The following is a 17,966-nucleotide window of genomic DNA, read 5'->3' on the forward strand; positions in this document are numbered from 1 at the left end:
AATGAGTACCAGAAACCAGCCAACCTCCATGTCAACACAGAGCCCTTAGTGTCCCCCAACTGATGCAAGATTTGGTGACTTCTGTTCACTTCAATCAAGTTCCAACCAGCAGAGGACAAGCTGGGTGTGTCCACAAGTGTGGTGGGAGGGAGGTGGGCTGAGGTGAGAAAAGGAAACACCCTCTTAACAAGGCTCTGTGTTCAGCCCATCCACTGGTCACACACACAGGACGTCAGTGAGCCTACCCGTTCTGGACACCCCTGTTTGGAAAGAGCCACCATGGAAGAATGGGAGACAGCTAACATTTCGTAGAATTTCATTCAGGTAATGCTCCCTGGTCATCCAACTGGAGCTGTGAAACACCTCCTGGCAAAAGAAGAGGGGCCATTTCTACCACGGCAAAGGCAGATCTGCCTCTCTGTCCTTGTCAAAGCTTCGCTGTGACAATACAAGCGGAAATGGAAGTGACAGGGCCTCCTGAAACCCATGCTCACCCACAGCTGCAGAGGCACCTGTCCGCCTGGGCCATGTGAGAAAGATGCTTCTAGGTGCTCATCTGTTTCAGAAATACCTGGGGCAGCGGTTCTCAATGCAGGGTGTGCGGCAGCCTTCAGGAGTCTGCCAGACCTCAGACTCCCATGAAAGCACTATTTAATACGTTACTTTACTTGCATTTACATTTAGTCACATGACCACATTTTACATTTACTTTATGCAAACATACTGTTTCTAGGGAGAAGATCAATGCCTTTCAGGGGATTCTCAGTGGGATTAGGAACCCAAAATAGGTTAGGAACTACTGCTCTCAGGGGGCTCCTGTCCGCACATCAGCATGAGCTGAGGTAAAGGGTGAGTGCCGGTTCCCATTCCCCCACTGCCAGCCCCGCCTCAGCATCAGGGAGAAAAGACATGTGGATGCAAAAGGGAAAGGAGTCCCCTCTGCTAATGTAATAACAGAAATCATCATACTTGCTTTTCAGGGGGAGGTTATTCCTGTTTAACTGACGGTGAATAATCCCATCCATAGGTTCTCTCCAAATCAGTCTGCCCAACAAGATCTTGGGTGCAAAGAGTCCGCAAGGAGCAGTACCTGGAATGCCTCACGCCCTCAGCCCTCCTGTTCTGGGTGCTCTGAATCTGGGGAAATGGCCCCACACTCACACCTTGGTTCTCAGGACATCTTGGTGGCTGGGAAACCACACTCACAGCTACACGGCCTTGGGAGAAGGTCATCAGAGGCTCATCTGAGTTTCGGCTTCCAGGGACCTCTGGTCCTCACCACTTACACAGAGTAAGGATTTTGCCGGACAGATTGCTGACCAGCAAAAGGCCACTTACACGGGAGATTCCTCTCTTTACTCTCACTCTGGCCTCTGGCTTCTTTCGGGGCCACAGCGCAGTGCCTGTGACCGGGTCCCTGCTGAACCAGCGAGCAGGACAGCAACAACAGCAGAGCGCGAGCCTGCAACCATGCACCCAACCCTGTCAGCGACCCTCTGTCTCTCCAGAGATCGAGGCCCGGGAGGATCCCTGAAAGGAAAGCAACCTGTGGCCAAGGAGGGCTGGGGTCTTGGCCACTCCTGCTGAATGAAGAGCAGAAGCTATCAGGTAGTCATGAAGACACTCTGCCACTCCCTCTTGCTCTGGAGAATTCCAGGGACTCTACCCCAGTCCCTGCTGGCCCTGTGGGCTTTGGGGACCCTGGCATTAAGAATGCTCTCTCTCCACTAAAGACTCTGACCTTGTCCAACGCTTAGCTCTCGTCTCCAGCTGGAAATCACAGGAAGGACAAACATGAGCAGATGCCACACACCTGGTCTTGGTAAGGGGTGGACAAAGGCCAGGACTCAGCCTCCGCTAGCTAGGCCAGCTCGGACTACTCGGGCTCCTTGCTCCTTCCCAGCTACTACAGTTCCGAGCAGCTGCTCTTTCTGGCTCCGTGATCCCAGGACAGCCGGCTCAGAGGGAGCCACTAAATGTACACTGGACAAAGCCTCCAAAACTAAAACAAAAAGCCCCCAGCCCCCCCTTCCATCACTGCACAGCACTCTCCCCCTCCCCCACCCAGCTACACCTCGTTCCTGGGGAGCACATGTTCTCTCCCAGGGCTTTAGCTGACGTCTTAATACACAATAAGAGGCTTAAGCAACCCTAGTTGGTAGAACCTTCTCTAAGTGTCTAAGTGGGTGTTAAGATGAGTAATCAGGCCGAGTCTGTATAAGGTAAAAGCTGTAGCGACTTAAAAAAGAACGAGTGCCGGTAGATAAATAGGAAATGACCGCGGAGCTAAGGAAGAACGGCAGAGGAGAGAGGTCCTACGGCCACACAGACAGATGGACAGATAGGAAAGACTGGAAGGACACGGAGAGAGACAGAGAGAGGAGCGTGGGGTCCAAGCCCGTCACCGAAGCAGGGGAGTTGGAAAAACTAAGTTTTGCCTACGCTGGGAAGAGGAGGAATACATGGCCCTGGCTAGGGCAGGGGATGCTGCCTGGACCAGCCACAGGAGGAGAGTGGTTTGACGAGAGAACGGGTACGCTGGAGGAGGAGAATCCCAGGGCAAGGGCAGGACTCGGGGCGGGGGCAGCTGCTGTGTGAGAACGGCACCTGCGGGCCCCAGGCCCTCCACACCTATTTTCATTGATGCTTCTCTCCCTGTACTTCTAAATTGGATCTGTAGCAGGGAGAACTCATGACACCAGCACGTCATGTGAAAAAAGCTGCATCTGCCGACAGGTGCCTACCTGCCCGTGTCCCGCCCCCGTGCCAGCCTGGGCACAGCAAGCCCCCCAGGCTTTGGAGAGCCGGCATGGACACTACCGCGGACATGAGGGAGGGCTTCATGCCACAGCAAAGGGACACCCAGGCCTCTGAAGGGGAGACACGTGCAGTCACATGCCTCCCCGGATGACTGCTGATAGATTCACACACTTATCTACGAGGCCAGTCATCCCCACTGTGTTAACAGTTACAAACTTCTCCAGATATTCTGCTGACATGTGCTCTAGAGATAAGAATCCCTCAGGTCATTTGGAAGAGCTATCTGTGCAATCTGCCCTTCCTTCTCTCAGAGAGAACCTGCCAGGCTCTTGGCATCCGTTCAGACTCTACCTCTGCTGAGAATGAGGGAGGTAAATTTACCTTAAATGTCACAGCTCGGTTATATTCAGTATGAAATGCACCATCCCTGTCAAATGAGGAGAAAAAGGTGTTAACTTTAAGAATGGTTGTGACGATACCTACCTTTGGTTTCCTGCGGCATCTTAATAACATTCAGCTATTGAACACAGTTCAAGATTAAAAAAAAGAAGAAGAACTGTAAACACAGGGAAAAAAGATCATTCTGAAATAAAAATTAACCTAACTAAAAACCACCATTCCCTGAGAATACCAATGAAAGCTTTCAGCACATTACTTGGAAATTGGAAATGCCCACATGTACTTACTGGTAATGGAATAATTCAACCTTTTTGTCCTTTGGGCTCAGGTCAACTTTCATCTTCTTGCACAATTTTCTACTCTCGGCATCACTGAAAGACACAGATGTCGGGAACCATTTGTTACCGGAGGTCCTCACAAAGGTGTTGACAGACTGAAATCTGCTGGGGGCCTATGAAAAGCCGGGTACCTTGGAATTCTCCATAGCAGGTAAGAGCCTGACTGCAGACACGCATTCAGAGAACCGGAGGAAGGAGGGTAGCCAACAGGAGATGGGCTGATCAAGAGAGACAGAGACAAGCAGACAAGGAGGACGTATCACTCCTCGCAGAGGGCAACACGGACCGCTCTGGACAAGCAAGTGCCCAGAAGCACAGTGGATGGAGAGTCCCTTCTAAGAAGGAAAACAAACTGCAGTATAGATCATTGGCTCCCCATCTTGACTACTCATCAGAAGCATCTGGGGGGATTCACCCGGCCCTTCCCAGATCATTACTTCAGACTCTCTGCCTCACGCCCAAGCCAGTTTTTGGTTTTAAAGCTTGAATGTGGGCCATATGCCACCTGCTAGACAGCATCTGACCAGGGTAAGCGGAAGACGTTCTACAATGCTGACGGAATTATGAAATCAGAACGGGTATTGACAGAAGCCACAGGGAGAAAGGAGAGAGCTTCCGTGAAGCAAGGCATCCACCATATGTACAGTCTTACAATTCTCCCAATAAGAAGCGTCAGTCCAGTGCCATTGACGGCTCACAAAGTGCTTGTGTCTGATCTCATCTAACTTGGTTTCCTTCCTGTTAGATCAATGGATCCTGGACCAGCAGCATCAGCACCACCTAGGAACCTGCTAGAAGTGCACATTCTCAGCCCCATCCCAAACCTACTGAATCGCAACTCTGTGGGGACTTGAGCAACTGTGTTTTAAGGAGCCTTCCAGGCAACTCTGAAGTAGGCCCCTGTCCTGTTCGGGCTCTTCCTCCTCTCCCCAACCTCTCCAAGGTTTGGCTTCCCCTGTAGCCTCCACCAGCCGCTCAGCGACCTCACCTGTCTCGCGGCTTTCCTCATAACCTCACCACACTCAGCCCAGTCTGCCCAATGGCCAGCCAGAGGCAGCCAGCTACCCCATGCTCACAGGGCCGTCGCCCCAGATCTGCATGGGCTCAGTGACGGTATCTCAGCCACCAGTCCCCACTGGTCCCCTCTGATGACACCGCATGAGAAACTTTGTTCTGCCAGGAATGACAGCCACTTGAGGGAAGTCCCTTCATCTCCCACCCGTTCACATACCTCACCACCTCCTACAGTCACAGGCTCCACACAGCTGTGCACCAGCCCCAGTACAGACAAATTAAACCGTTCAGCTCAATTCTAAAGGCAACACTCATGAATGGACAAGCAAAATTGTGGCACCTCATTTTAAGTGTAAATAAGCACTTTGCAATTCAAGAAGCCTGTGTTACTGGAGGGATGGGTGTGGATCAGAGAGGAGGCCACCCTCCTGCCCCCACCTCAACCCAGGCCCAGGCTTCTCCCACCCTATTTAGTCCTCCCGGGGCAGCCATCACTGCAGCCACCACAGCTTCCAGCCCCGCGCCTGGCGAACGGCGGGGACTCCAAATAAAATGCATGATGAACTCCAAAAGGAAAGGCTAAGCACATGGCAATGGTTGCCCCCCAAGGAGGCAAGGGCACTTGGAGAGAAAGGGTCTGCAGGGGAAGGAAGGAAACCCAGATGGGCCATTTCATCTCCAGACAAGAGGATGCAGCAAAGGGGCGCCTGGGTGGCACAGCGGTTAAGCGTCTGCCTTCGGCTCAGGGCGTGATCCCGGCGTTATGGGATCGAGCCCCACATCAGGCTCCTCCGCTATGAGCCTGCTGCTTCCTCTCCCACTCCCCCTGCTTGTGTTCCCTCTCTCGCTGGCTGTCCCTCTCTCTGTCGAATAAATAAAATCTTTAAAAAAAAAAAAAAAAAGAGGATGCAGCAAAAGCCCCTGAGAAGGGCAGCCCATGGAATCCGGGTGCTGGAAACCATCACCTAAAGCCCTGTGGGGATGCCATACACGCCTCCGCTGACAAGAGCTATTACAGCCTGGGCCTGCCCTGCCTACAGGGGCTCCGTGGTGAAGCCTGGCTGACAGGTTTGCAAACGACTGCATCTAAGGTGCCCTTTCCCTGCCTGAGCTCATTCCCCACTCAGGGTGTTTACAACCGTTCACTTGGCACTTGCCTTGTCCAGCTTTGTTCTACGGCACTCAACTGTTCCTGGGTGCCCACCTGCCATTCACCCAACTGCAGGAAGAACAGCAGCTGGGGCAGGAAGCGATCTCCAGAAGCTCAGGCTTCCCTCAGCCCCATCCTGGCATCCAGCAGGGGCACCCAACTAGCCTGCTTACAAAGCCCCACCTGAGGGGGCCGCTCAGACTTCACAAGGCAGCCAACCAGGGGAGACGCACCACCCCATGCTGGCTCTCTTCCAGCAAGCCTGGCTGGCAGCCTCTTCCTGTGACTTTCACAAAGCAGAGAGAGGAGGGACAGGGCTCAGAATCACTCCAACCCCAATCCCTGCCTTGGTCTGCCAGGACCTGCTCCAAGGAAAAGTCTCGCTGCTACAGCCATGGGTGCTGGGTGAGCTCAGAACAGGCGTAGGGGCGAATGCTCCAATGCGACCAGCTGGGCTGAGTAGAGCTGCGAGGGCACAGAGGCTCCCCCGCCTATTCCTCAGCATGGCCCCCCAGCTGCCGGTCTGGCCCAGCCTGCAGCCCCCACTTCAGTTAAGCGAGTCATAGCTGTCATAGCTGTCTCTGCCACAGGATTCCCTGTTGCAGAGTCGGTGCAACCCGCTTCCCTCCTTGGGTTATGACACTCTCCAAGGATTTCCTCCTCTCCCTGCTCCCTACACTCACGCACCCGTGCACACGAATGCGAATGCATATATGCTCAGAGGGGTCTGTGGGGAGGCGGCTTCCTGGCCTAACTGAGCGCCTCTGGCCCAGACCCCAGGGCCTCGGCCGAGCACCTTCTGCAGTCCCACACGCCCTTCCCCGCGGTCTTTCTGTCCAAAGTGGTGCGGCTCCACATTGGACTGTGTCCACTGTCATTCCCATTGGAAACGTCTGCTCCGGGAAGGCGAGGCTTTTGTTTGGCTCACAGCTGATTCTGTAGCTGGCACAGAGCAGGACTCCACACAGCCCGAGTGACTGAGGGAGTGAACGACAGTGTCTTGTTGCTCCTGGGGTAAGGCTCTACACTTCTGGCTCTCTGGACTCTGTCTTCTGAGCTCCAGGAGTCCTGCCAGGACAATTCCTTATAGTGCTTTCTCCGACTGGCTCCCCTTCCTCCTGTTTCTCAGAGTACGTGTGTGCGCGTGTGTGTGTGTGTGTGTGTGTGTGCACACACGTGCACGTGCTAATCGTTCAGTACAGACAATAAAAGTCTTAAAGAGTTCAAGAAGGGAAGAGAGATTACCCAAGCTCGGGACCTTAAAAGGATCTGGGCTGATAGATTAAGCACAATTAATTGATTTATTGGCTACCTCCCTCTCTGCCTCCGTTCCCCAGCCAGTGAGTGAAGCTCTGGGGGAAAAAGGCAGGGAGACAAAGGCAGCAATCAGGGAAATGAGAGGCGTTGCTGGGATGCAGAGGGAGGGAGAAAACCACCATGGGTCAGAGAGTGGACTGCCATGTAAAGGCCCTCACCTGCCACTCCCAACTGTCCTGCAAGAACAGACTGTGCAGCCGGACCGTCTGCTAGGGAGGCTGGAGCCCTGCCTCCCTCCGCTGTTTACTCACCCAGACCTGCTACATCCTGTCCCGCCCCACCCCCCTTGGCCCTCCTCTACGCAGAATGTGCGGGAAAGATTCCAGAGGCCTGTACACACTTCCCTCCCCACCCGCAGGCCAGAGAGACAAAGACACAGACACGTGCATTTGTAGGTGTTACAGGCTGGCCGGCTAGCAGCACGGCGTGGCCGCTGCGGCGTGTGCTGCTGTGTTTACTGGATCTTCATGTGCAGTCACCGGGGCCCAAGAGGCTGGCCACTCCCGCTCCAGGGAATCAGACCCAGGGATGAAAGGTGGGGGGTGAGAGCAGGAAGGAAAAGAAGAAACAAGGTGCTGGAGGCTCAGGGAGGGGAGCCGTGCTTTTCCCAAATCACAGCCTATGGAACCACACCCTCCCTGGAGGACAGCCCAGCTGCCAGCTGGAGGGACTGACGACTTCTAGAGCTGGCTCTACCATCAGCCAGCCTGTGACTGCTGGTGGGGCCCATGGTTTCCCGAGCTGCAAAATGTAGGAGCTGTCCAAACGAGGTGAATGGAGCTGTCAATTCCTCTAGAGGGACCAGTTCCACTAAAACATAAAGCGGGCTGCCTATATCCTGATGGGAATCAGGAGCCAGGCCCCCGGACAGAAGATGGAGACTCGGACTCAGGCATCTCCCTCCAGCCCCCCAACTGGGTCCTCACTCAGTGAGTCGGCACCCTGAGCGCCACACAAGCCGGGGGCAGCCTCCTGCAGCTGGGCAGGACGCGGAGCACACCATCCCAGGCACGGTGTGCCCCCGGCTACCCCGGACTTTCCAGGATCTGCTGCCGCATCAAAGCAGCAGTAAATCTGTTTCTCCCATCTGCCGGGCCTAACACAGTGGGATTCTGAGCAGGGGGACCTGTGACCCCTGAGGGCGGGCAGGTCAGGAAATGGAGGAAAGGCCTCACTCCTGAGACATGAAGAAAATGGAAGAGGACTAGAAGCGAGCAAGAAAGTGCTGTCAGAGTGACTGCTGGGTGTCACATACCCAGGACAACTGAAAGAATGCAGCTGGAGGGCCTGAGGCAGGAGACAGAACAGCCTGGAACAGCTGGGTCTTAAACCTGGACCAGCCTTGGTGGTCACACAGCACCCTCTGATGAGGGACTTGGGACAACAGGGATCCTCCCAAGTTCGGCTGTTCTGTATGGTACCTGCCTCCAGAAGGCACAGGATGAAGGAAGACGTACGCAGCACAGCCCACGAAAGGGACAGGAATAGGAGAGGGGGGCGTGCCTCTCTGGATTCCAGGCCGTGCTCCTCAGCAGGCGCACGGCACCCCCGCGAGCACGGGGCAGTGTGCCGGGAGGCATCTGAAGCCACAACGTAAACACGGCACTTCTTCTGGGAGTCCACTTTATTCCCTGGTAAATAACGTTAAACATGCTGACATATGAAGAAGCAAATGCTAAATTCAAAGAATTTTTAGAAGAAAACATAAGACTTCAAAATACGTGATGCCTGCCCTGGGAGGCCCCACGTCTTGGATCTGGGAAGTCAGCACTGCTCCGGGGGAACCAAAGCAGATGGGAGAAAGAGAGCAGGGAAGAAGGAAAGTGTGGCTAGCTAATGACCTCAAACCCTCAGGAAAAGCAGGCAGCGAGCTCCCGATCTGCAGTCTCGGCCCAGTGAGAATCGGCCCCGGGAATTAGCATACCAGGCACAGCTCCCGCCTGCTGGCTCCCGCTCAGCCGCCCCCGCAGCAGCACTCCGCGCCAAGGCCGAGCCCGATGCCAGGCTGCAGGGCACGAGGGGAATACCAACTCCCTCACACACAACCCACTTAACAGCCGGACAACCACCACCAGCCAACCCGAGCGTGGCTGCTGAGGTCTGAGCCAGGAGGTGGAGTGAGGGGAAGGGAGCGCTGACAAATCCCTGGACAGAAGCCAGACACCCTACAGACACCTCACAGCAACAAGCTACAGGGCCTGGGACCTGGGAGAAAACCAACACAGAGCGGTGCGTGGCCTGCAGCCACACATGAGAAGGGAGGGAAGAAGAGCCAGAAAATCGAGAAAAAGGGGAAAAGGAATACCCAGAGAGAGAAGAGGACAAAGACCAAAAAAACCGGGGGAGGCAGGTACCCAGGGATGGGGAAGAGGCGACAAACTAGTAAGGAAGCGGGAACAAAGCAGGAGACGCCAGCAGCTCCGAGGGAAGGATAGGAGAGACATACAGAGCAGACACCCAGAATGGGAGGGAGACACAGAGAAAGACCCCACCCAAAACAGACTGCCACAAACTTACATGCATCCACACTGCACACCAAACCTCGCAGCTTCCAGGATTTTCTGAACCAGGCTCTTCAGGGATGAGCGCCAACTGGAAGACTGAACTCCACAAGCTGACGCTGAAGCCCAGAGAGGGGCAGCAACTTGCCAAAGGTCCACCAGCTATCAGCTGTCCGTCGGACTCAAAGCCTGGCCCTGTGACCTCCAGTCCTACAAGTACCACTACACTGCAAACTTAAGGGTCAGAGCATAACAGCCCGTGCACTGGCACTGACTCTCATGCTCAGAACTGTCTCCAGAGGCATCCTGTCGACACCCACGGGATCGTCCCCCAAGAAAGAGCCATTGAAGAACGCATGCACCATTTCTTCCCCTCGGCTTCTCTGGGAATGCCCTGAACAATCCTGCCCAGGTGAAAAGTAACAGTAAAAATGGGATCTCACATTTAAATTATATTCTAGAAAGAAGCCATTTACTGGCTCCTCACTACGGACCTGGACAGGCAGCAGAATATGTACTATTGTCCCATTTACAGATGAGGAAACCGATCTGTCCAAGGTCATAGGGCTCGTTAGGAGCAGACCTGGCCCTTCAACCCAGGCCTCTGCCATTATTCCGCACACCTTCAAAGACACTTCACGCCACAGCACCATCTTCTCTTGCCCTAGAATGCCCCGTTCCCTCCACCTGCCCTTTAAGGGAGAAAAGCAGAGTGGGCTCTTCACTCGAGACCTTCCTGTCACCCCCTTCCCAAGCCCTGGCATGCTTATTCTAGCCTCCAACCCTTTGCTGACATGGCAGGAAGCACAGCTGGAAAGGATGAGAGATGGGGAACCTCAGGAGGGCCCGTGTGAGGGGAGGTGCACTCTGGCTGACCACCTGCTATTTAATAGCTGCTAGGATAAAAAGTGAGCAGACGCTGGCTCCGTTCCACCTGCTCACTCCACTGCAAACAGCAAGAGAAAGTGTTCCCGAGAGCACTTCTGCCCATCCCCAGAGCATCTCATTCAGACTCATAAACACAGACTGAACACATTTAGGACACAGTGAGAGCTGTCATCACCAGGCCCTGGGGTTAACGTGGTGGGTTCCCCTAATGGTTTACAGGGCACGTTCAGAAGTCGAGGGCAGGAGTGGCCACGCAGGAGGGCAGAACCAGCTCACGCCCTTGTAGCTCCCTGTGTAATGGCTGTCCATGAGAACTGCCATCCCCAGTGGCCTGCATAGACTAGAACCCCAAGTTCTGTCCCTTGGGCTGCTCTGGGAAGATCTCACTGCACCCTGCCTCTGACTTCAAACTTGGACCCAGATACTCCTGCTTCCAACACAACCCATTACAGCTCCATAGTCCGTATTTTAAAAGCCATGTAACATTTCAGTCTATACTTCCTCTTAGAGGGATGAACTGAGTGGCAACTACATGGAATGGTCTGTCCTTTTGTCCTAAGGTTACCTCTTTAAGTTCTAAGGTGCCCCCCTAGATTTTCATCTTAGCACATCAAAAGTCACAGGATTATTTCTCCCACTGGCACTTTTATTGACTCCAGACATCATGTCTCCAAACAAGCCCTGGATTCTAACGTTCTAGCCCTGGCCCCCTCTAGTCCTGCCCCTACAGGGAGCAGAGCAGGACTGCTGCCCCCACGCCCAGCAGCAGAGGGCCCCAGTCAGTGCTCGGGGCCCACACCACAGGCAGGGAAGTGCCTGCAGGGAAAGCCAGGGCACTTTAAAGACCTGGTACTCAAAGGTCTTTGCCCCAAACTGTAACTCTACTTTCACTGTGCAGCTTTTCTCAACCTTTCCAGGCAGAATAAAGGGACACCCCTCACACCCATGGCCTCCACTGACTGCATTTCTCACATGATTGTGAGCACCGGGTTCGGGGTCTGCTTCCTCCTTGCACGCTGAGCTCCTGAGGACGCTATTATCCATCTGTGTACCTCAAGGGATACAGTAAGCGCTTAGGAACGTGCAGGTGAAGGCAGCGACTACATCTAAGCTCTCCTTCGCATTTCTGCCGCCTGCAACCCTAAGAACTGTGATAGATAGGCTCTACCAGCGTGGCAGGACCTGTGTCATCTCCAGATATGGAGATTCCAAAGTGCCCTGTCCCCTCGAAGAGGCTCTGTGGCTTTGCCAGTCACACAGTGCACTCCAGGGAAAACGTGGGAGACTGAGACATACCTAGGAGACAAGAACACTTTTAGATCAGCTATGAACTAGAAGTAACCAATGGCCAAGATCTCACCAACTATCTGGTGAGCAGTTTCTCCATTAAACTGGTGTTTGAGTAAATCAGGAGGCGTGAGGCCAGAGACAGGAGCGCGCACACACACCCCTACAGCAAACACCACTCAGCTAAGACTTCTTCTCCTGGTCTCATGCACCGCTTTGTCAAAATATACATCTCCCTTCAATTCTCTCCGATCACGGGCAGGACGAACTCGAGGCCGTCAACTTATAAATCAGCGTGTCCCAGAAGTTCATCCACAAAGCGGCCGTTCAGAGCTCCGGCTGAAGGGGAAGCCTGCACTGGAGCAGAGCCGGCGAAGCTCAGGTAACCCGCGGGCTAGAAGCCGGGCTGCAGGAAAGGTTAGGAAGCCCTTTGTAGGCCATCCACGAAAAGAACTGCCTCTTTTCCCAGCACAGCCCCACCTCTTCCCTGTACTAGCAACAGTGCAACATTCTCCTTTCCCCTCCTCATCCCAAGCCCATACCCCTGACAGACCCCAAGTCCAAGTCCAGACACAGTGACTCTGGAAGCACTTCCTGTCCTCGGTCAGAAGCGGATGTAAATGCTGGTATCCGCCAAGTACAACATAGAGCCTTGCATACAGTAGGTGCTCAAACATACAAAGCACAAACCTGCTCTTAGTTACATTTTTCCTACATTCACTCACTCTCTATGTGCCTTTTCTGTACTTAGGCCAGTGTATACCGAAGTGGGAGCTGATTGTATAACAAGGGGGTATGCGTATGTGCCCACACGCACGCCGTACGGAGAGATGCTGAAATTATGCCTAATGACTGGAAGGAAAGGCAAGCGGAGCACACCCGGGACTCAAACTCCCACACTCGGAAGAATCAGAGGAATTCCATCAAGAAACCCCTTCCCCACCCTAAGAAGTAGCCCCCCTTCCTACAGACACCTGCCTGGGGGCTGGTGTTTGATCCTGCCGCCTTAACACTGGGTGGAGGGAGGTCGGGAAGGAGGAGGAGGAGGTGGAGGAGGGGTAGGCAGTGCTGGCACTGGGACAGGTGGGGGTGGGCAGGGAGACACAGGTCAGAAGAGAGCGCTGGAAGGACAAAGCCACCTGTCCAGGGCTGAGCTAATGGAGCCACCTCAGAAGGCGAGGCAGCAGTCCCTCGACCAGCTGATTCCACCACTTTCGCGCTGTGGGCTATTAATGACCTGGGCTGGGGGTAAAGCCCATGGTTCTTGCTGCAGACCCCTCCCCCAAGCAAGCCCACCGGGTGACCCTGAAAATAACCTTGCCTCTCGGGGCATCGAGGCCCCCTTTCCAACCCACTGGGAAGAAATAAATCATGTGACACATGACAACAGAGTAAAAAGGAAAAGCACTATGGAAAAAGAGAAGAAGAGTGGTGGGGCTGGAAAGAACAGGTGGGAAGCCACAACCGCCCCTTCTCTAGTCCATGGGTGACCCTGCGGTAAGGGGAGAGAGGCTTTCCTACCGCAATCTCGCCATCACGTCCTCTCTCTCGGAGCGTTCATCGGGGACAATTCCCTACCCCACCCTCCGAATGCCCCAAGGAGGCCCTGCCCTCCAGCCCCCGCACCCCATGTCCCCAGGACATACCCACAGTCGACCCAGCAGATGGTGCCTTGTCCTTTCACGGCCTGGGCCACAGTGGATAATAACTTGAGATGACTTTCAGCTGCAGCCTCTGTAAAAAAATAAAAAATTAAACATCTGTGCCTGAGCACCCTAGGACCACTCCTGCCATCTTCCCTCAGGGGCAAGGAAGGATGGAGACCCGTCCCAGAGGGGAAGTCCAGGGCACCAGTTACAACACTGACCTGGGGATCAATAGTTTGGTGAGAATTCTTCTCAGAAACCCCTGCTCCCGCCAGCCTCTGGAGCCCTCCTCACAGACACAGAGCCCCAACTCACCCCTCCCTTATGCCACACCTCACGCCCCACTCTTCCAAGAATCTCTAAGCCAGATGCTCAACTCTCAGTAGAATCTCTGACTCATTACTTTTCTGGGACAAACTGTGAAAATCCTGTAACCAAACGATTACAATTCTATAACTAACGTAGGGAACAAGTTTGCCAATTCCACACTCCTGTCCTGGAGCCCAAGCTGGGAGCTGCCAAGAGCAGGGGCCAGACCCTTCCTTTACTTGTGTATCACATCCTCATCTCAGCAGGGCCTCAGTACAACCTGGTGCTTAAATGAGGTTTGTATGTGACACTAGTCTCTGATGGACCAATGCCAAGTGGACCCAGGTCACATTTCACAGCGCATTTCCCCAGCAGCAACAGAAGGGCCAGCCCTGGCAGTACCTGGAGGGTCACCTGCAAAAACGCGCATTATGCCTTGGGGGAGGGTGGAGCGAGCATGAGAAAGGAAGTTTTTCAAAGGTCCAGGCGTCTGGGCAAAGCGCCGGAAACTACCGTGGAAGGGCAGGTGCTTGGGGACAGAGCCTCGCGGCCAGGGTTCCAACACTGCCAGTTTGCAACGGTCGCTGCAGAAGGGCTGTGGCCGGTGCGCCACCGTTCCCCGTCACACCTGGGAGCTCCCTTGAAGGGCGCAGCATGCAGACACTGGGAGGGAGAGCAAGTCTGCTGCCTCCCCCACCAAAAACCGTAAGGTACATTCCAAAGCCGAGCAGAAATGATGTCTGAATTATTTGCCCGCACAGATCTCCTTTTCTAGCATGGATAATGGTAGCTGTTTGTGAATACAAAGCATGCTGAGCCTTTCATGGAAGTGAACAAAAAGCATCTTTCTAGAGAGTTGCACGGAGCCACCCGAAGGAGGCACTCCTGGGAACCCCCACAAGCCCAACTGGAGGAGGGGGCACAGCAGAGGGGGGAAAAGCCATCGCTCCATCACGAGTCGGGGCTCAGACGGGGCTCGCTAGGGTGGGGCAGGGGGCAGAAGCTGAAGTCGAGCTATATGAAGCATCCCACTCTGAACCCCGCCTTTCAGCAGGGGAAAGGGAGGCCCTGCTTGGGGGGATGGGAGTGCAGAAAGTCCAATTACCTCTCTGCTCCAAAAGCCCAGTGAGGGTCACAGGTCTGGCAGCAGGTCTGGGCAAGGGGGCAGGAAGGTAAAATCATCACCTCGGTCCTGCTGCCTGACAGTCCAAGGCAGAGAGGAGCCCGGGAAGCACTGGAAACCCCACTGCCGATGAGCCAGCCAGCGGCTGGGGGAGCGCAGATGAGAAAGTAAGAGTGGTCCAGGCCCTGCGTCCGGCCCCACAACTACCATAATCATTTCCTGATCTCAGAGCCTTCCATCATTGCAGGATTCATACATTTTTCCCTACCCTCCAGCAGAGGAATCAAGGTGGGGGCAGCACAGAAGGCCAACTCTACCATCTACCAGCTGGTAGACCTCAGACGAGTCAGCCAGTCTCCCTCTGCCTCAGTTTACCCAGAGGTAAACTGGACGCTCTCTGACAACCTGCACTACCTTCCTCACAGCAAAGGAGCAAACAGGAGTGGGTCCCAGGAGTTCCCCGCAGAGACTGTGTAGGATGACGAGCTTCTGTGACAGCACCGACCCAGAGAAGGAATTGAGCGCGTTTCCACACTGGCAACCACCGGCTCCACGAGCAGCCAAGGGGGTGAGCCATGCTTATTCAGGGCCCTGAGCCCCAGGCCTCAGGAGCAACTCTGCTTCTCCCTTGCCTCAATTGCCCCCTACTCCTGACAACAGAGAGCTGCGAGACACATGCCGGGCTCCCAACCACGACCTTAGGAAGCATGTGCCAAGCCCTCAAAAGGGCAAGAAGTAGCAAATGCCAGGGTGCTCAGAGGAGGCAGGCTTCTGGAGAGACACACGTCCAAAACATCCATCCCCCCGTGCCCATGAGCGTTGAGGATGAGCTGCCAGGGAGAACTGTGCCCGGAACCAGCCCCGCCACTGGCTGTTGCTCCTCCAGGGCACAGAAAACTTGGCATCCTTAGGAGCAGCGAAAACACTTAACTCTGCTGGAACGACATCAACAGTCAGATGTTCAAAGTCACAGCCAAGAGCTGAGCAAACCTCTCTCCATCCACTATGCCCTTGCCAGCCTCAAGGTCAGAAGAGGCAAGCCACGGCTCCTACCCCCACTGAAACTGCTCTGTCCTGCTCTTGGAGCCCACTGCCAACTCAGTCCCGTGTGCTGACCCCACAGTGGGACAGATGGGGACCAGGCAGGGCCGGGGCTGCCAGCCTGGGTGCGTGCTCCCAAGCCTGGGACCGATTCAACTGGCGACAGGCCAGCCCAGTCAGTTCATCAACAGCTCTGGCGAAGCGTGCCCTGTTGTGGCCAGCCCGTGCCTGTCCAGGACACCAGGACATCCATCCCCAGTGACCGCCATCCTCCACCCCCCTTCACACACACCCCTTCCCCCTGACGTCGAGAGGGCTCCAGAGGCTCTTCCGAAGAAAGATGGATTACAGGGAACTAAAACAGCCTCTCGGGGACCCAAAAGAGACAGAATGAACACCCCCTGTGCCTCCGCCTCATTTTCTGGGGGAAGCTGACAAGCCTGATGACCCTCGGGCCCTCCCTGAGTGGTTCTGGTCCTGAGGTCTCTGCGTCCCACCTGTGCCCACCGAACCCAAACCATCCCCTCCCTGATGGGTGACCCCTAAGGCCAGGCTGCACACTCACCAGATTTGGAGTACAGCACCAGCACATTATTCCGGGTCCTGAGAAGTTTTTTCAAGTCCTTGGGGTCAGAAATTTTCTCGATGAGTGAGGAGACCTTTGTGGAGGACAGCTGCACCGGCAGGACCACCTGGGGATCAAGAAGCCAAGGACCATGAGCCCCAGCTTCCTGCCAGGCCCCAGAAAGAATAGGAGCCTGCAGACACGCTGCCTAAACACACTTTACTTCAGAGGGATAAGGGCACACCAACCCTTCTGGGGACAGCGTGTCAACCTTTCCACCTTACCCCCTCTCCAAATCACTAACAACCCCCCCCAGGACACTGCCCGGCCCATTCCCAGTGTCCAACTCACCACTCCTCTTCCGGCACTTTCATAATGCTGTACGAGCCACACACTACTCAAGCAGGCCTCTCTGGGAAGGCAGTGTCTACACTGCACCCCGAAACCACACACCAGAGCAGCGTGAAAACGCCATCCCACCTAGAAGTACTAATCCTCAGAGAAGTAAGATCACTTCTCATATTTAGGATGGGAAGGGAAGGTTTGCAGCTTTTCCCAATCAGCCAATGATCTCAGGACACCAGCCAATAAGAAATGAGCGATTCTTCCCAGAGAACCCTGAGAACCACCTCGGATACTGGAGGCCCCAAGCACCTCTGCAGGCACGAGGAGGGGTGGGCGGGAAGCAGGTTGGGGAGGAGGTGTGTTCAAAATCTGAATAAGGAACAGTCACACAGCACAGCCCCTCACCCAGCCCACATGCTGGCCAGCAGCCCCTTGCCTAGCTGGCAGAAAACACGGGGCTACTATATGGAGAGACTGAATAAGAAAAGCTCTGCTGGGAGACACCAGGCAGACAGAAGTATGGCCCTGAGAGAAAACAAGGGGATTAAGGGAAAGTCTACAAACTGAACCTTGAGATCACCCATCCCCCTTTGCCCCCACACCCCGACATCTCCCTTCCCTTTTCCAGAATGCTGCCAGTCTTACTCCCCCAAGCAGGAGATTAGTGAATTTTTCTCTGTGGAAACTGAGAAGCACAAGAAAAACAGCCTGAAGATGGTGACTTGGAGATTCTCCAATGAGACAACTGAGTTCCCACTGAAATGCCCGCTGGGAGGCCCCCTCAGTAAACAAGTGCCCCCCACCTCTTCCTCACACTCACAGTCTCCAATGCATGTGCCAGTGCCCCGCGATGCAATACAGATAACCCGAGTTCCCGGATATTTGAGGAAAGCCCAAATACAAAACACAGGGATGAGAACAAATCTAAAAGAAGAGGATACTTGGCAGAAAAGAAAAAGATCAGAAAACAGCAAAACTTTGATTATTATTCTCAGAGAAATGAAATGTGGCATTCATAAAAGAATAGAATGCGGGGTACCTGGGTGGCTCAGTCGGTTAAGCGTCTGCCTTCGGCTCAGGTCATGATCTCAGGGTCCTGGGATCGAGCCCCACATCGGGCTCCCTGCTCAGTGGGGAGCCTGCTTCTCCCTCTCCCTCTGCTGCTGCCCCTGCTTGTGCTCTCGCCTGTGCTCTCCCTCTCTCAAATAAAAAAATTTTTTTTAAAAAAGAACGGAATGCTGTGAGAAAGAAATAGTCAAAGAGGATCAGGAAAAACTCTTGGA

At 54.5% G+C, this 17,966-nt stretch overlaps 1 protein-coding gene across 1 annotated transcript in view; it reads right to left on the reverse strand.

The window, feature by feature from the left end:
• PDIA5 (protein disulfide isomerase family A member 5) overlaps positions 1 to 17,966 on the reverse strand; it is a 91,969-nt gene that overhangs the window by 55,078 nt on the left and 18,925 nt on the right. Inside the window, exons 2-5 of the mRNA XM_026494902.4 lie at positions 16,339 to 16,465; positions 13,301 to 13,388; positions 3,447 to 3,530; positions 3,142 to 3,187 (exon numbers count right to left, since the gene is read on the reverse strand). Coding sequence (XP_026350687.2) covers positions 3,142 to 3,187; positions 3,447 to 3,530; positions 13,301 to 13,388; positions 16,339 to 16,465 — 345 coding nt within the window. The remainder of the gene's footprint in view (positions 1 to 3,141; positions 3,188 to 3,446; positions 3,531 to 13,300; positions 13,389 to 16,338; positions 16,466 to 17,966) is intronic.

The sequence above is a fragment of the Ursus arctos genome, unplaced genomic scaffold, assembly GCF_023065955.2.
Source record: "Ursus arctos isolate Adak ecotype North America unplaced genomic scaffold, UrsArc2.0 scaffold_4, whole genome shotgun sequence".
NCBI classification, from domain to species: domain Eukaryota; kingdom Metazoa; phylum Chordata; class Mammalia; order Carnivora; family Ursidae; genus Ursus; species Ursus arctos.